General features: G+C 44.7%; 2 protein-coding genes across 2 annotated transcripts; one reads left to right on the top strand and one right to left on the bottom strand.

Moving 5' to 3' along the window:
- Nucleotides 1-6,713: 6,713 nt before the first annotated feature.
- Nucleotides 6,714-11,133, bottom strand: LOC111965311 (alpha-N-acetylgalactosaminidase). Its single transcript, XM_023989398.2, has 9 exons — nt 11,017-11,133; nt 10,431-10,587; nt 9,882-10,022; nt 9,374-9,585; nt 9,081-9,175; nt 8,296-8,457; nt 7,696-7,893; nt 7,314-7,454; nt 6,714-7,120 (listed from the first exon to the last, which is right to left on the bottom strand). Exons 2-9 carry the CDS (start codon nt 10,583-10,585, stop codon nt 6,896-6,898), a joined length of 1,329 nt encoding a protein of 442 aa, XP_023845166.1. The 5' UTR covers nt 10,586-10,587; nt 11,017-11,133; the 3' UTR covers nt 6,714-6,895.
- A 5,103-nt stretch (nt 11,134-16,236) lies between these two features.
- Nucleotides 16,237-19,182, top strand: LOC111965310 (uncharacterized). The gene is made up of 2 exons (XM_023989397.2): nt 16,237-16,518; nt 17,335-19,182. The coding sequence occupies exons 1-2, from the start codon at nt 16,500-16,502 to the stop codon at nt 18,846-18,848; spliced, it is 1,533 nt and encodes a 510-aa protein (XP_023845165.1). The 5' UTR covers nt 16,237-16,499; the 3' UTR covers nt 18,849-19,182.
- The last annotated feature ends 548 nt before the right edge of the window (nt 19,183-19,730 follow it).

Below are 19,730 nucleotides of genomic sequence, written 5' to 3'. Positions count from 1 at the left end.
CAACATGGGCTATCCCACACCAAGCCCACACCGGCCCAAAATGGGCAAGCCTACACCAATCCAACACAGGCTAGCCTATACCACCCCAACACAGGCTACCCACACCAACCCAACACAGGACACCCACACCAGCCCAACACGGGCCAGCCCACACCAAGCCCAACATGGGCTATCCCACACCAAGCCCACACCAGCCCAACATGGGCAAGCCTACACCAACCAACACAGGCTAGCCTATCACCAACCCAACACGGGCCACCACCACACCAGTCCGACATGGGCTGGCTACAACAGTCCAACACAGCTAGCCACAACAGCAGCCAGAGATGGGTCAGCCTAAGCAAGCCCAACACGGGCCAGCCCACCACCAAGCCAACATGGGCTATCCCACACAAGCTTAGGGTATATTGTCCTGTTGGAGGTGAACGTTCACGCCAGTCTAATTCCTGTGCGCTTGGAAGCAGGGTTTCCATCAAAACTCCTGTCTTTGCTCCGTTCATCTTTCCCTCGATCCTAATATCCCCCAGTCCTTGCCGCTAAAAACATCCGGAGCATGATGCTGCTACACCATGCTTCACATAGGGTGGGCCAGGTTCTCCAGACGTGACACTTGGCACTCAGGCCAATTTTGGGCCGACTGGGCACCGGAGCTGAGGAAGGCTCCTTCCCCAGTTCCAGTCGTCCTCCCAAATCCCAATATTTCAAAAAAAATATTGAATTATTTTAGATAAGCGCTGTAGCGTAACAAAATGTTGAAAAAGGCAAGGGGTCTGAATACTTCCGATGCCACTGTATATAAACTGAGTGCTACAGAACATTAAGGACACCTGCTCTTTTCCCATGACATAGACTGACCAAGGTGAATCAGGTGAAACTATGATCCCTTATTTGTCACTAGGTTTAGAATCCCGACATATCTTACCAGTGCGATTGAAGGGGAGAGACATAATAAAGAATCTAGGGTATGAATACATTCCAACATGTAAACTTAATAAATAAGGCATATTATGTAAAACAATATATGTAGGATGCAAACACCAAATGTAGCAAGCCTACATTTGGGCCAATTTCGGCCCACATTGGACCACTCGTGCCATGTGGACATGTTTGCCTTAGTGCCACTCTATGCTGCTGATCTTACATTATGTGCTTTGCTGCTATGTGCTAGTTACTTGTGCTAGCATGCTACGTGATGCCCTACTTCTGTTACATGCTCTAGCTTAGGTACCCGAGCAGGTTCTGTGTGGGTTTGGTTTTTGCTAAGCCTGCTGCTCTCTGGGCTGGTTACTGCAGGTGGCTCTGCCTTTGACCTACTCTCTCCTGCCAGAAAGCAGCTGACAGCTGGCCCTCTGCCACCCAGGGACTTAAGCTTCTGCAACGGTCAGCCGGCATGTATACGCCTGGGCGCAAGCCCAGGATTAGGCTTGGCTGGGGTGTGAAAGAGAGGGGGTGGGTGCCGTTGTTCAATGGTTAACCAAGTCTGTCCTCACAGGTCAAGAGCAGCCACTGCTGGGCAAACCCAGAGACCATTCATAAAAACAGAGAATACTTACTGGACTGTATGCTGATGTGTATATGATCATACTACTTCCTCCAACCACTGCCACTGCCAGCAGCTCAAGGATATCCAGGCCACCCACAGAGTGATGTCCTGCTTCACCAGAGGTTAAATGTGATGGAGTTACATGGCATTTATTGTGTGATTGAGTTGGGTCCACCCAAGCGGGAGGACTGTATTGTGTGTTGCAATTGGTTATATAATGGGTCATTTGAGGTTGTTAATTGGTTTGGTTCTACGTGCCGGCAGTCGGGTCCAGAGTGTCAATCTGCGTCACTGGATCCCATTTGCCTGGTCATAATGGTGAGGGACCTGGAGTCTTGGCAAAGCATTTGTCACAAAATAGGAACCAGAAATTCCACAACACCTCCAGTATGACGTCAATATCTAAACACGACAGTGTAAATGCCAACAATCAGGCCACAAGAACAGCTTCTGTCAACTTTTTTTTTTAAAGGAGAGTGGTAGTGGAAATCTACTCTCCTTAGGTATTTGTATTGTTTTATTGACAGGGATAGACTTCAATGTAGGCCAAGAGGAGACAGATATGAGGGGAAACAGTCTAGAAGAGTAGTGGGGTCAGTATTAGATCCCATGCAGCCTATGTGAAACTGTATGTTAGTTATATGTCAGCCCCATAGCACTGGGTTCTAGGAAAGCAAGCGTGAGATTCTTTCATCTTTCTGGTACTACTTTTTCATGGTGAGTGTGACCCATGGCCCCATCCCTGGCACATCCCTACCCTGCCCTCAGACAGTGGTCAGTGGGGTGAGAGAGCAGAGGGGATGGTATTAAGGGCAGTAAGTCATAATGATGGGCTGGATTAGTGCCGATGCGAAGATCACCCAGGTTAATCTCCCGCGAGAAGTTTTGGATCAGAATACAGTGATCCAGTAATCAGTATTCAAGCCCAAAGCGCACACAGAGGCAGAAAGCATTAGAGGGGCCATACAATGCATGAGCACTAAAACAAATAGCATTGCACTAACACAATGTCCTTCTCATAAAAGGCACCTGGGTTTGGGTCTAGTCTCCTCGTCGATTTTTCTCTTCCAACCTCCCCGTTGACCAAGTAACACTGCGCCCTATAGGACGTTCTCTGTACCACAACCTCAAAGGATACATGCACTGACCTGAGTTTTCAATTGGATATGCTCTATGGATCTCTTCAGAAAAATAACTTGAGATCACACAGTTGGAAGACCTTTTCCCTCATGTATGTAATCTGTGGAATTTGGTTCCATGCAGGTCTTAGCCCAGCATCCTGCAGGGTGGCAGGGTAGCCTAGTGGTTAGAGCGTTGGACAAGTAACCGAAAGGTTGCAAGTTCAAATCCCTGAGCTGACAAGGTACAAATCTGTTGTTCTGCCACTGAACAGGTAGTTAGCCCTATGGGCTGTCATTGAAAATAAGAATTTGTTCTTAACTGACTTGCCTAGTTAAATAAAGGTGAAATATTGTAAACCACATGAGAGGAGAAGTTTAATTCACAATAGAGAGCTCTGTACAGATTATTGTCTTTGGCTTATATTAAACGTGAATGTAGGCCAAGAGGAAACAGGGTAGAAGAGCAGTGGGGTCAAACTACAAGAGATTATACATTTGAATGCTGTGGGGTTTTAGGGATGCGCTCTACCCTGGCATTTTTATTTCCCCAGGGAAAATTCCCTTATAGAAAGCACCCACTCTTCTAAACTACTTAAGGCTGTCATTTAGCACATGCATGCACAGTCACAGGCACACACAGAGCACACATAAATACCCACGCACCCCTTTTCAGTGACTCCAGCTAAAACAGCAGCAGGTTAACCTAGCAGCCTGTACGAATTCCATTAAAAAAGCAGAAAGTTGTAGAAACACCTGAATCCTATTTGCAGAACAGTCTCCAGGTTTATTTGAACAGATGACTTCCCTTCAGAGGCCATAAATAAAAGCAGGCCAGGACGCCACAATAGGGCAGAGAACCGCCGAGGTGCCAGATATCTGCGGGAAGAAGCAGCCGGAGAAGAAGATGGTGTGGAGATGTGAGGAGACAACTAGACTGGCTCATCTCTCTTCAAATGATATATGTGGTTTTTAGTCTGACTCAGCTGCTTTGGAAGACTAGGCTATATTTCAAAAGTGCAAAATGACTCGTCTGTGATTGTAGGTGCTATGATGTGGGTGTTTACATCAGGTGCTGTGTTGTGGCTAGAAAATGGTGGTTGGGAAAGCGGGCTATTTTTGTATATCTTTTCCACCATGTCAGCCATTATTGTGATGCGACTGAGCTGCTCCAGCCCTTTCAGTCACTCTCACTTTTCAACCACTCCTCTCTTAACGGGCATGGCCTATTTCATCCACCTGCAGCTCCCTGAGGATGAAACAGACAGAGGAAAGAAAGAGAGTCTTTTCTTCAAAAGAAGCAGTGTGAGGGAGGCAGGATAAATCCATCTCCTCACAGCAATGCAGCAGGTGAGCATGGTGGAGGGAGTGAGAGAGAAAGCGGGAGAAAGAGTAAGAGTGAAATAGAGAGGAGAGAGAGAGTCAGAGGAAGAAAGAGAGAGTGTCTACGTGAGTACAGTCAGGGATACATTTCTCAATACCAGCCTGTCTTGCCTGCCACAATTCTCTCTCTCTCTCTCTACACTAGCCTAATGAGACAGTGTAACAATGGGGCAAGTGTTGGATTTCTGAGACGAGATTCCGGACATCGGAAGAGTGCGGAGGGGTTTGATTCCCACATGGGCCCTAATCAGACACATGACAAACATCACCAGTGTCATTGTGTGTGTGTGTGTGTGTGTGTGTGTGTGTGTGTGTGTTGTGTGTGTGTGTGTGTGTGTGTGTGTGTGTGTGTGTGTGTGTGTGTGTGTGTGTGTGTGTGTGTGTGTGTGGTTATGGCTGAGCATGTGTATGTGTGTATGGTGTATCATTGCTTCCCTTGATGACATTTACAATACAGCATTTCGGAAACATTGAACTCAGATGAACAGATGAACCAAATACAATGGGTACCTCAAAGTCAAAGTCGACCACAGAGTTTGTGGAGCAGCTGCCCTTGCCAAGCTCCGATGGGTTCCGCAACAGAATGACAATCGGCCCCTTCATCTGTTCGCTGTCGTAGATGGAGCAGGAGGGACCGGCCCATTTCACCAAAACAAAGCAGTTCACAAAGTCCCCTACCGCATATTATGCTCACTCTTTCCATCCTATATCAGCAAAACACATGATCTAATTATGAATCCAAAAGCTTCTGAATGCAGCACTGTAATTGTTGCATGTGTCTCTTGTACGTGAGCCCATTTTGTTGGCCACGTGACCACTGGATGACGCAATTTAGATTTCTCTGTCTTTGTGGTTTTAATTCAGTTCCACAAGGCCCTCAAATATCTAATACTGCTGTGTGACAGGCTGATAACTGTACATGAGAACTGCTCATAGCCTTATCCCACAGAATCCCCAATGTGCAGCATCCATAGAGCCCACATCACAGGGCTGCATAGGAACACCTGTGTGACATCCTCTATGAGACCTGGGCACCGCATGCCTCCCGTTTTACGACACAATAAAGACCGGGCTGAGCACTGGGGATGCGTGGGGCTGCGGATGGGGCTGGCAGTGGATGCCATATACTGAACAGCGGCCCGGGAGACGCTGTCCTACTGGGAGGCATCTGCTGTGTGACCTGGCTGTTGTGACTTTCTTCCGAGTTCAGGAGGATTTCTGTGGTAATGTATGGAGAACAGTATAAGAGTTCAGGAGAATTTCTGTGGAGGAATGGAGGGAAAATTGAGGAAAATATGGAGGTAAAACATAGAGTAGACCTACAAACTTGCCACAACACGTTAAGATCTGAGCTCTGGTTGGCTAGTTTGCCTCTTCCTCCTGCCAACTCTCCCGTTCACCATTATTGCAGACCTGGAAGTTACTGAATTTAGCTAAAAATGAGGCATAGGAATTCTGTTACAATTAGGATTAAGGTTACGGCTAGGTTTAGGCTTAGTTAGGGTATGGGTAAAGTGGATAACGACATGGCATGACACACTAATGCACCCACAGTGAAACATTTTGTTCTGCTTACTGTATGGGCACATGGAAAATAACATACACAGAAATACACAGACAAAGCACTGTGGACAGAGATGCTCTGTACCAGGAGAGGATGTCAGGACTCCTGCCAGCCTTGATGCTCCCTCCTTACACGTACGCCGAAACAGAGGGAGGCCAGAGGAAGGAAAGAAGAGGACCATTTGGAAGAGAGAGGAACAGGCAAAATTATTTTTGTATGTGGACTGGAGATGAGTAAGGATGTGTGATGGTTTGGTATAACATGTATGTGTCCCTTGTATAACATGTGCATACGTTCATGTGATTTGATGTGCAGGTTTGATCATGTTTAATCAAACCCATCTCAGAGGGGTGGCCCATCCTCTTCTGGCTGTACCGGGTAGATGTGTGTGTGCATGTGTGCCACCTTCACAGAACTGACATAAGGCATACCTAGCTAGAGGTTATACCAACAACAAGACACACCGTATCGCTTATCCAGAAGCCCTATCAGACCGGCATTGACTGGGAAGCAATCTCATCTCTCCATACTGACACATCACCAGCCGTTTATCCCATCACCAAACAAACATGCCTGGCCTAATCTGGAGCACATCTAATTTCCTTGTGCAACCTAATCTACTGTGATATAGCCATGCTGGTGTTTCAAGGGTAAAGGGAACCCACTAATGGTTGTTGTGGACCTCTGTCTACACTGCCACTCAGTGGTGGAAAGGGGGAATGACTGCTATGGGCACACACTTCCTCTTTTGACACGGCTCCAAACCTTGTACACTATTGCATGACTGAAAGTGCAAACATTGAAGTCTTAATGGCATGTTTCGTTCATCATCTTACTCTATGCAGTCTCAATTCTGCACCTTATGGCACCCTCCTTTTATAAAAACATAGGCAAGATATGAACCGCTCCTTCCTGTTAGAATAAAGTCACACAACAAAATACAAAATCGACTTTTTATAAATGTTCAAACATTACACATGGTTTAATCTCTCGTGGGCAGACACACATAACATAAATTGTTGCAGACAGAGACGGTGATGAAGATGCCGACCTGTTTCCGCCACTGGTTCTAGTATCTTTTCTCTTTCGTCTACTCCAAGACCTTAACCGAGTAGCTGGCGCACYATGTAAGTTCTGGGTTGCCAAGATTACATATGGGTTAAAACACAACAGCACAAAAAAATATCAATATTCTTCCTGATTCAAATATCTTTGATTGGATCTGGATTGATGGAGGACTTCTTAAAACAACAGATTCGCCCTCCTGCTTGCTTACTTCATGTCCACTCAGAGAAGACTAGGAGGCACAACCCTCGGCTTGTGGAAGCGGAGCGAGGAGGACATCCTGTATTTCTGTCGGATGTAAGGGTATCTACCATCATCCTGCGGATGCTCGTAGTGCATTTTGGGATAGACGTACCACATGACGACTCCTGAGGGGTTGATGGAGACGGTGAACTCTGTGGTGGCAGACAGTCCACTCAATGTTTCCCCAGTGAACACGTCATACGCCTGAAAGATATAGAAGAGTACAAATGAAGAGGTACAATACTGTGTCACTTACAAAAACACAGCTCACAGCTCAAACTTCCACTTCCCTCAACAGGAATAAATACAGTCATCATACGCTGGAAGAAATAGAGTCATCATGCACTACAACGTGGTTGGAGAGAACTAGGAAAGGAACCAGGAAAGAGGAGCACACCTCGTAGCTGCCTGCTGTGTAGTTTAACTTGGCCAGGGAGGTGTGGTAGCGATAGGGCATGTCCTGGCGACGGCTGAGGAACACCAGAGCACTGGCCGACTGGGAGAGGGGCCGCCAGTACACTTCAATATGACTCCTCTCCTGAAAAAAAGAGAGTGACATACAGACAAAGAATAGGAGAGTAAACAGTGAATTTCGTGCCGAGACCGTGGTCTAGCAGTAACGCCCCCTGTCAGTCACATACTCCACTCCCAATTGGAGACCAGGGTTCAATCCCCTTCCTACTGTTCTCCCACTGGCCTGTCTGCCAACTGTCTGAATGAAGTGAATTTCATATTGCCAGAATCATAAACAAATGTGTAATTTTGTCATTGAGGGTCACCTGTAGCAAGCGTCTTCCCTGGACGCCCATCGGGTCCTGGTTGATGGCGATGGCGGCACCGTTTTGCAGGATGGCCCTGGCCTCACTGCTTAGGGTTCGAAGGTTGTTAGACATAATGAGAGGTGCAGCCATGATCGCCCAAAGAGCCATCTGAGAGCGTGATTGGTCCACACTGAGGCCAAAGTTTCCGATGATCAGCTGGGAGAGAACATTTTTAAATATGTTAGGTTAATGAGATGTACAACAATACTGATGGAGGAACAAATACACTTATTAAATAAATAAAACAACGTGAGCAGAGTGACTCCTAGTCCCTTCCAAATGCAGGAACAAGGTGAATATTGACAAGATAGGTGTAAGGGGTAAGAGTGACACTTGGCAATAACAGTGGACAATCAGCAAGTAATGCATACAGGCTTCAATAAATGTAAGATACAGAACAAAGTAAATGTGAAATAGGGTGAAAACTCTACCAATACAATTCTGAGGAGAGTACAGTATTAGACATGAACAGAGAGGAGAGCACAGAAAGAAGGACAGAGGGATTGGTGTAAGTAAGGGACAGACAATGGTCAGACATAGGAAAGACAGCGGACAGACCATGTCAGGATCGTTCCAGCGTCCAGGGCCGGCTTCAGGCTGCAGTATCTCCTGGTTGTCAAAGAACCAGTCTGTAATGTCTTGTACACTGTCCCATGAGTCCTGAATGTCATCATAGTTACGCCACAGGTTACAGATTTCCCCCAGCAGAGTGTAATTCACCTGAAGAAAAAAGAGATATGGACTGTATGAGTGTTTGTGAGCAATAAAAATGTATTTACATACACCTTGATTTGTTTCCAAAAGGGTACAAATGTTATAAAGACATTAGATTTGATACTGTTGCCTGCCTGTCTTTGGAAGACATCCTGATTCTTCAGGAAAAAAAACACAATCATCAAACACCTCTGATCAAGAATGATCTGAGTGATGGATCAAACGTGAAGGAGCAACAGTTTCTCATTTAACTACAGCAGTGCTGTTGAGGAATACCTGTAACCATGCAAAAGTAGCTCATGCGAGAAATCGGAATCAGTGAAAATATGACAATGAATGGAGCATTATTCAAAGAGAAGGGTCATCCATTACCTTTTCCTCCAAGCCATAATTGTTATTGTAAAACTAAAAATCTTTGCAACACATAGCTATTCACTAACCCTTTTTTTTTTGGATCTCCTTCTGTATTTTATTATTTTCATGACAGCATAGTAGGAAGCAAAGGCTAGGGAGACAGAGAGGAAGGGCACAGACAATCTGCCGAGCCAGGGCACAAACCCCTGTCGCCAGGGGGCATGCGTGGTCCCTTATTTCTGTTATTGTGTCACCAGTAGCAAAATGAAACATACACTGGGAGGGAGTCCACCCCGATAGGCTGGCCAACTACAGGAGTAGCCAATTGGACGGCCTGTTGCATTCAAAGCCTTGGACATGAGAGGGTAACCTGTATGACAGAAGAACATAGTACGCGTCAATAGAAATCCACACTATCCCCCCTCTGAGTCTATTTCCCTCTACCCTCTCTTGCACCCATCTCTTTAGATACTACCATGCCAGTCTACCCAAAGGACCACCAATGCTGATACACTCTATATAGTAACTCCCAATGTACAGTTACAGTTCACCCTCAAGATTCACTCACCCTTCTGTTGCTCCTCTTCATTGGAGTAACAGCCATCCAACTTCAAGAAGTCCACACCCCAACTAGCGAACGTCTGGGCATCAGTATCAATCTTGTCAAGCGTGGTGCCAGGGTACCCACCACAGGTGTGTGTGCCCAGGTCCCCATAGATGCCCAGCTTCAGTCCGCGGTCATGGAGGTACCTCGCCAGCTTGGCAATGCCCCCAGGGAACCTGGGGTTAGAGAGATGGCAGTGAAGTCTTGGGTCTCATACCTAATACTGTCCTTTTATAATGTTGTAGTAGATAAGACAAGCTCAAGTCAATATCCTTTATTAACCCATGCTAAGGTATTCATTACAAGCAGCACAGTTTTAGTACACCAGATTTACAGTCTTTAATTAAGGTTGAATGGGAAGAAGAGAAGGAATGGCAAAAATGGAGAGGGTAAGGAAGAGGTAGAAGGCCAGGAAATAAGGAAGAAAGTCAAAGATGGAGAGAGTTAGGAGAAGGGTGAGACAGAGGCTAACCTTTGTGGGTCAGGCTGCAGCCGTCCATCTTTATCCCGGAGCATGGAGGACCAACAGTCATCTATCATGACATGATCATATCCCATCTCTTTCCACCCATCCTCAGCCAGTCTGTCTGCCATGTCTCTGAAGAGATTCTCACTGTAGGGAGATATTCATATTCATGCAATTATATTATTTGATGTAAAATGTTCAGCATCCTATTAATATCAGAGTCACTATGAGAAGAAAATTAATCTACAAGTAAACCAGGCCTATATACACCTCAATAGTCTCGTCCACCAGCTTGGTCACTATCTGTCGAGTTATACTCTATTGGCCAGTTTATCGGACACAGATTAAGCCTAGTTATAGACAAAAAAATTACATTCAAAAGAGATTCTCGATTGAAAGTGCTTATTAGTCCAAGACTAATCTTAATCTGTATACAGGGAAGCTAACTGATATGCGGTTGCAATTAACCTGGGGATGAGGTTAATAGCTCTACAATAGGAGTGACTGCAGAGTCAGTCTGTAAAACTGCACATAAATATGTCTACCATTATGTACCTGATGCAGTTCTTGGGATCATTCTCACAGTCGATGTTACAGCGAAAACGCTCCCAAGACATCCATCCCATGGGTGGGGTCCTCATCAAACCATTGTCCAAAGCAGAGGTAGCTGAGGTTAATGCCAGCAGGAAAATCACTGGCAACAGCTTCATCTCTGAGGAGAAATAGTGATATGCAAAGCAAATGTAAGGTTTGTCCTATATGTTTATATTTAGGTTGTAGGAAAAAATCTGCAAAACAAACAACAAATTGTGTTGCTCAGCAAAGATAAACTGAAAGCACCACCCAGATTTGATGCACGGATCATATTTGTGGTGTCTACAATACTGATGTTGGTTAACTGGGAAAGTGAAAAAACTGTTTAGCCAGAAAGCACTTAGCCCTGAGTCTGCACATGGGTTGTTTATTTCATACCATAATAACAGATTTCTGCATAGTTCCCAATGATTGAATTATGAAGCCTGTAAGGTTCTGGTCAATCAAGAACCAGATCACCAACATTGAAGCAGTAAAAGGAAATAAGTCCTTATTCAATAATGTTGTATTACAAATTATATTACAAAACTAAATGCGGGTACTATACCTGCTCAACGTTTAACTTTTGCAGTCAGTAAACCCACTTTATTGGTGCAAATTCCTCACTGTAGCTACTTTCCTTCTATTTTCTCTTGCTGGTCTCTATTTCCTGTACACAGAGCCTGGGTCATGTGACTTATCTCTGTCACATGGCCACCAGAGGGGGAGGGATTGCTGGCTACTAGTTTAACAGCACATAGCAATTGAACGAGAATGCTGCTTCACACACATTTTGTGCACAGCTTCTAACACGGAACCCAAACCGGCTGCGCGCGTGCGCCATCGTGCATAAAGGTATTTTGTCCCCCCACACCAAACGCGATCACGACGCGCAGGTTCAAATATCAAAACAAACTCTGAGCCAATTACATTAATTTGGGGGACAGGTCGAAAAGAATTAAACATGTATGGCAATTTAGCTAGCTAGCTTGCACATGCTAGCTAATTTGTCCTATTTAGCTAGCTTGCTGTTGCTAGTTAATTTGTCCTGGGATATAAACATTGAGTTGTTATTTTACCTGAAATGCACAGGTCCTCTACTCCGACAATTGATCCACACATAAAACGGTAAACCAAATCTTTTCTAGTCATCTCTCCTCCTTCCAGGCTTTTTCATCTTTGAACTTATATGGTGATTGGCATCTAAACTTTCATAGTATTACCACAACGACCGGCAAAACAGTTCATCTTTCAATCACCCAAGTGGGTATAAGCAATGAGGAGATGGCACGTGGGTACCTGCTTCTATAAACCAATGAGGAGATGGGAGAGGCAGGACTTGCAGCGCAGACTGCGTCAGAAATAGGAATGACTTCTATTTTAGCCCTTGGCAACACAGACACTCGTTGGTGCAATAATTGAATAACATGGATTTCTACATTTATTTCGCAACGCTAGCACACGCGACGTGTCCGGTCAGCATGTAATGCCACATATATCAAATGATCATGACTGAAACATGAGTGATTCTAATCACACCATATAATTCAATAGGCTTTATTGGCATGGGAAACACATTTTTTGCATTGCCAAAGCAAGTGAAATACTGTAGATAAAACAAAAGTGAAATAAACAATAAAATATTAACAGTAAACATTACACTCACAAAAGTATCAGAAGAATAGAGCCATTTCAAATGTCATAGTATGGCTATGCACAGTTATAACGATGTGCAAATAGTTACAGTACAAAAGGGAAAATAAATAAACATACTGTAAATATGGGTTGCATTTATAATGGTGTTTTTTCTTTACTGGTTGCCCTTTTCTTGTGGCAACAGGTCACAAATCTTGCTGCTGTGATGGCAAACTGGTATTTCACCCAATACATTTGGGAGTTCAAATTCTTTGTGGGTCTATGTAATCTGAGGGAAATATGGGTCTCTGATATGGTCATGGGGGATGTAATTTGCAGAATTCTGCATGCAGAGTCTCAATTTGGTGTTTGTGAATTCTTGGTTGGTGAGCGGACCCTTGACCTCACAACCATAAAGGGCAATGGGTTCTATAACTGATTCAAGATCATTTATGGGGTTCTCTCTAATGTTAAACAAAGTGGTGGGTCATTTTTGACCCTTAAGACAACAAGGGTTAAGCTTTCTGCCAATATCAGATATGTCTATGTCCTGGGAAATGTTCTTGTTACTTACAACCTCATGCTAATCGCATTAGCCTATGTTAGCTCAACCATCCCGTGGATGGGACACCGATCCCGAAGAAGTTTTAAAAAGATAAGAGTAGATTACTACTGAAATAGATAGGCCTAAATGGGCTGCCAACTGAGCCAGAAATTTTCCCCAAAAATGCCTCTAAAATACAACATTGGAATTATATTTAGCATAAATGTAGTGTACATAAATAATTAGCCTAAATGTAAGTGCAGCCTAGGTTGTGTATTGGCTACAGCCTCATGCCCACACCGATGCTGACATGGAGGCAACAGAAAATATAGCCAAACAGACTTTTTATTACATGAATATCGGCTAAACGCCAGTTATGTTTGACAACTATAATGTAGCATAATTAACATTAAATCACTATGAATGACCTATAGGTCCTAGAGTAGACCCAACCTGGCATTCAAAAAAAAATACAATTGGGATGGTGATGAAAAAGGTTAGTCTTGAGCCCTGCTAACATTGGCCAGAATGTTTAAGTCAAAGGAAAACGAGAGCGGTGGACAGAGAGGAACCGATTAACTCCATTACTGACTATCAAATTATAATACTAGCGATTGATTCATTAATAGTAGAATTAAACTCCCTTGATGTACTGGATTCATGATGGATCTCTCTTTCCTTTCCATCTTGCTCCAGAGGGATGGATGACTGGGACATCAGGCTGCAGCCACACATTACTTTCCTTTTTTGTTTTATAAAAGCCAAAAATAATACAGTTGGGGCTTTTCGATGTTGTACTCCAGTTGATAATACAATTCTCTTCATCAGTTTACTAAGAACAGGCAGCAAACTGATTGGGCAGCTTTTAGGCAGTGGAATTAGTTTAGCTTCCTTCCACAACTGTGAACAAACACACTCATTTTGGCTTTGGTTAAAGCTACAGCAAATGGGGGAGGGGGCAATACAGTCTGCTACCATTCTCAATAGTTTCCCATCAAGGTTGTCTATTCCTGGTGGCTTATTGTTATTCATGATAACAATAGCCTACCACCTCTCCCACATGGACTTGACCAAATTCAAAACAGCAATCCTTCCCTTTCATTATAAGGGTTCACTTTTCAATGTTGTCATTTCACTTGAGTTTTTCTGCTTTACTATTGAAAGTCATTGAAATACACTGCTCAAAAAAATAAAGGGAACACTTAAACAACACAATGTAACTCCAAGTCAATCACACCTCTGTGAAATCAAACTGTCCACTTAGGAAGCAACACTGATTGACAATAAATTTCACATGCTGTTGTGCAAATGGAATAGACAAAAGGTGGAAATTATAAGCAATTAGCAAGACACCCCCAATAAAGGAGTGATTCTGCAGGTGGTGACCACAGACCACTTCTCAGTTCCTATGCTTCCTGGCTGATGTTTTGGTCACTTTTGAATGNACCAATACAATTCTGAGGAGAGTACAGTATTAGACATGAACAGAGAGGAGAGCACAGAAAGAAGGACAGAGGGATTGGTGTAAGTAAGGGACAGATATTGGTCAGACAGCGAACAGACCATGTCAGGATCTTCCAGCATCCAGGGCCGGCTTCAGGCTGCAGTATCTCCTGGTTGTCAAAGAACCAGTCTGTAATTTATTGTACACTGTCCCATTAGTTCTGAATGTCATCATAGTTACGCCACAGGTTACAGATCTCCCCCAGCAGTGTAAATCACCTGAAGAAAAAAAAGAGACATGGACCGTATGAGTGTTTGTGAGCAATAAAAATACATTTACATACACCTTGATTTGTTTCTAAAAGGGTACTAATGCTGTAATGACATTAGATTTGATACTGTTGCCTGTCTTTACATCTTTGGAAAACATGTTTTTTTCCACTGAAGGATCAGGATAATCATCAAACATCTCTAATCAAGAATGATCTTGAGTGATGGATCAAACGTGACGGAGCAACAGTTTCTCATCTAACTACAGCAGTGCTGTCCCGGAATACCTGTAACCGTGCAAAAGTAGCTCATGCGGAGAAAAAACCCCGAATGGAATCAATGGAAATATGACAATGAATGGAGCATTATTCAAAGACAAGGGACATCCGTTACCTTTTCCTCCGAAGCCATAATTGTTATTGTAAAACCAAACATCTTTGCAACACATAGCGATTCACTAACCCTTATTTCCCCCCCCCATCTCCTTCCGTATTTTATTATTTTCATGACAGCACAGTAGGAATCAAAGGGAGACAGGTATGTACAGTATAGGGAGACAGAGGAAGGGCACAGGAAGTCAGCCGAGCCGGGGCTGAAACCCGGGGGTGGTCCCTTATTTATTTTATTGTGTCACTGGTAGCATAATGAAACACACACTGGGAGGGAGTCCACCCCGATAGGCTGGCCAACTACAGGGGTAGCCAATTGGACGGCCTGTTGCATTCAAAGCCTGCCAGAGCCCTGCAAAATGACCTCCAGCAGGCCACAAATGTGCATGTGTCTGCTCAAACGGTCAGAAACAGACTCCATGAGGGTGGTATGAGGGCCCGACGTCCACAGGTGGGGGTTGTGCTTACAGCCCAACACCGTGCAGGACGTTTGGCATTTGCCAGAGAACACCAAGATTGGCAAATTGGCAAATTCGCCAAAATTCGCCTGTGCTCTTCACAGATGAAAGCAGGTTCACACTGAGCACATGAGCACATGTGACAGACGTGACAGAGTCTGGAGACGCCGTGGAAAACGTTCTGCAACATCCTCCATCATTACCGGTTTGGCGGTGGGTCAGTCATGGTGTGGGGTGGCATTTCTTTGTGGGGCCGCACAGCCCTCCATGTGCTCGCCAGAGGTAGCCTGACTGCCATTAGGTACCGAGATGAGATCCTCAGAGCCCTTGTGAGACCATATGCTGACACATGCACATTTGTGGCCTGCTGGAGGTCATTTTGCAGGGCTCTGGCAGTGCTCCTGGGGGCATCGGGGGTGTCTCTAGAAGCAGTTGTTATGGTCGTATGGGAAACACCATTCATAGATGGGACTTGGGCTGGCAGTTTTTGGGTCAGTGATTGGCACCGTTTTGGGAGACCTAACAGTGACATTGAGCAAGTAGATACAGCTCTGGTGCGAACGCTAGCCTTGCCAATACTAGCGTTTGCTTGGATGAGGAGAACATAGTTCAGCTGCCTTGGCTTTAGTGGCATTAGGGGCTATGGTGCTGGGAGCAGCAGAACTACTAACAACTGAACTGGGGTCAGCTGGGTGGACTGGAAATATACTGTTTACAACCATTCGTATTGGATGTCACTGGATGTCACTCTGATCATGGTCCCTGAAAAACTATTTCTGAGTCTAATTCGTCAAAGTGTACTTATACAATGACACATATTTTGTCATTTGAGCTGCCTTCTTTTATTCAAACCCATTTAGACAACTGCACGGGCACTTGAACTCTATTACACTTACGAAAGAAAGCAATTGATGAATAAAGATTAATACATTACTACTATATCTTTATCTCATTTTACCTTCACACACCAGTAGGGTGTGGATGAATGACAGGACAGGGACAGGGAGGAGTCATGGCAGATGCCAGACAAAGGAAGAACAGCGATGCTCATGTGAGTGTTGATAGTCATTTGATGTAGTAGAGATCCTGGAGATTAGTATGAACAGAATGATGTGAGAATTCGTGGAACAGTTAATGGGTATATCCTGTTCTAGTCAGCCTCTCAAATAGGGAGCAGAGGAGTACTTCACCTGTATTACACACAGACAGAGCTAGAGTCTCACCTGAGACAAAGGGCTGGAGGAGAGGCTGCACTGTAATCGCTGGAAGAAGAGGGAACTCATCTACTGTACACTGAGCTTCCTGTATCATCATGGTTCCATCAAGGCTGAGTAAGTCACCTGCATTTTACTGAACCTTTCATTTCATATAATGGGGGTGGTGAATGATTTCCCTATGCTGTATAAGGTAGTGTGCAACAACCTTTTCATATGAGGCAAATAGTTTGATAGGTGGTTTTGAATTGACATGTTTGCCATTAAGTACTGCACCTCGCAATATGTAAATGATTCTATTTATCAAGGAGATGGAAACTCTTGTTTTGTCTTGACATACATGTGCAGACAGCACACTGTGAATAATGTTGACTATGTACTTATTTTATGACATCTTATAGCAAACAAGTATTGGAGAATAACTTTGCTGCTTCAGAGAGAAGTCATTGGGACATATACAGTATATCCAGTAAAGTGCTTGAGCATTAGCTAAATCCTAGTATTGTAAGTGTTGGAACCATGTGAGCAATGTGAACACCATATACAGTACATATCATGGCACCATGCATGGCAGCTCTGCTGGTTAAACCCGATCAGCAAGTCTGGTGACAATCACTTGCTACAGGCACTTCACGGTTGAAGTGGCAAATGGGGGTTTCATTCAGTTGCGTGGTACAATACAAATACATAAGCCTACAGTTGAAATACTGTCAATACTGTAAGTACAATAGAAGAATATGATTAATGTACTCAATTTGCCAACCACTTAACAATTAAATATCAGGGATGATTGGATCTCTTTACTTACTTACTTTTTCATCAATATTTACTTGTTACACATCTTCAGGCAATATATAGAAACTATACCACAAAGCTGTTATACCACATCCAGTGTTTTTGTCAGTGACCCTCCCTTTTCCTGCTTTGTTTCAGAGGCCAGGAGCCCCATGTTGGAAGCAGTTCTGGGCTTTGTCCTGGGAGTGGTGGGAGGCTGTGTGCTGGGGGCCACTGAGGAGCCAGTGAATGAGGCTATGTCAGTGATGACCTCAGGGGCCCTGCTTAAGCATGTGTCTGACGGAGTCCAGACTGTGGGGCCCTTGGGACTGGGTACCCTCCTGGGAGCAACGGCACTAACCACAGTCATGACTTCAGTGGTGGCTGGGGTCATATTTGCAGCGGCTATGGCTTCCGTATTGCTGGGTGCCAGGACCAGTGGTGGTGGAGCATCCCAGGCAGAATCTGTGGTTGTGTGGATCGCAGTTGGACTGGCTGGCGCTTTCGGGACCACAGCCAGTGGAGCAACACTTGGAGTCATCATTGAGGCAGTCGTGGTGGGCTCAGGGTTGGTGGGACTTCTCTGGGCACTGAGCATATTCACCCTGCTCAAACCTGCTTTGCACTTCCTTCTCAAGTTCATATGGAGACAAGGAGAGTCCTGTGTCCGCCTGGGACAGAGCTCTCTGGAGGCCAGGGAGAGAGAGCTGAGAGAGATGGAGGCGAGGGAGGTGAAGAAGAGAGACAGAGTGACAGTGGAGATTGAGCAGATGATTGTCACATTGGACAAGGAAGGACAGAGGACAGAGGGCCTGGAGCATAGAGCAAACTGGGAGGCACAGCGCAGAGAGAGAAATGAGATGGAGAGAAAGAGGAGAGAATGGATGGAGGAGGTAAATGAGCAAAGGACCATTCAAGAGCAGATCAACAAAGTGGTAGTGAAATACATGGATTTCCTGGCCTTTTCAGGGATACCCATGACTATGACCGCCATGGTCACAGCAGGATTTGGGGTGTTTGGATTCGGGGACTACCGGTTTGTGTTTGTGGTCCTTTTAGCTTTGGTCCTGTTCATGTCCTTCATGTTCATGAAATCATCAAATTTTTACTTCTGGATGTTCGCAGGGTGCATGGGAATGTTTGCCACGTTTGCCATAGCGGTGCTCACTGTGCACGCACATCAGGAAGTGGTGTCGGAATCTATCAAAATGCGCAGGGTTGGTCAGAATATATCAAAAGGGAACATTAGCACCCAGATGAACCACAGATCTTCTCTAGAGGCCTTGGGCGCAGGATTTTTTGTGTCAAAGCTATGTCAGCTAGGCTTAGGGGCCACCATAGGAGGCCCTTTGGGCAGGGGGGAAGATAAGGGGAAGGTTATAGTAGGATCAGCTGGGTTGGCAGTGCTCAATCTGATAGTAGTGAGGGTCTCTTCCCCTGTAGTGCTGGGAGCGGGAGGGACCTCAGGGGCACTGTTAGGGGTGGTAGGGGCAGCAGGGATGTCTGTTGGGGCCACAGCATCAGTGGCAGTGGGGTGGTCCACATGGGCAGGTACGATAGGGACTACAGCAGGGATGGTTTTAGGAGCATTGGGGATGGGTAAGTGGCACTTTGTCAACATTGGATTGCAGATGCCGGTGGCTTATATCTTTTCTATGACCGATCTTTTTTGACAGAGCATCCAACAGGAGAATGAGATATGGTTTTGTGGCTTTGTGGCATGTGTCGCAATCATGTGCAATGCAGTGTAACCTGTTTCATGCCAGCACTCCCACTTGTCTCGATAAGCTAATCAAACAACCTATCAAAAAGTCACGCTCAGGCATTTTTTTTTTTTTTTAATGAAATGCTTATTGTCAAGAAAAAACGATACTGTCTAACAATTGTACTCCACTTAATTTCATCATTGATTGTAATGATTCATTAATGTGTTAACGTTTTAATTGAATGTAAGCGAAAATAGAGAAATACCTCTTAATAAATGTCATTTTTCAGATGAAAAAGTAATTACACTTCTCAAATAGTGAAACATTGTTAGTTGTAGTCAAAGTAATCGAATGCACGTATAGCTACAGTAACAGAACCAGTCTATTGAAAAGCAGAAGGGAAAACACCAGCTGTATGTCTATACTTCATGAAAGTACAGAGAGAAAGATGCAACTCCTCCGTCACACGCTGGTTCCTCAGAAGGGTTCCAGTGATGGGTTCCCTCTGGCTCAATGCTGGACCTGGCAGACGTACTTCTCTCCAGACTCCCAGGTAGAATGGGGTAAAGTAAGAGTGCTGCTTGTGCTGTAAGTCCCATCAGGAATACGTATAGACTGGCTGTCCTGTTGGTCTCCGGAGACACCCTTCCCATCCATTGTCCAACTCACAGTGACCTGATCAGGGTAGAAGTTGTTGATCAGACACAGCAACGTGGTCTGACCACAAGTTCTGGTCAGGTCCTTACCAGTTGGGACACTGACCTGAGCGGCGGCTGTGGCATGACCTGTGGAAAATATATTAATGAATAAATGGAAATGCAAAACATCAGCATCTGGTAATATACTACA

Source organism: Salvelinus sp. IW2-2015, linkage group LG6.1 (genome assembly GCF_002910315.2).
Source record: "Salvelinus sp. IW2-2015 linkage group LG6.1, ASM291031v2, whole genome shotgun sequence".
Taxonomy (NCBI): Eukaryota; Metazoa; Chordata; class Actinopteri; order Salmoniformes; family Salmonidae; genus Salvelinus; species Salvelinus sp. IW2-2015.
The sequence above is the reverse complement of the archived record's forward strand: the minus strand, read 5'-3'. Positions and strand labels throughout refer to the sequence as shown.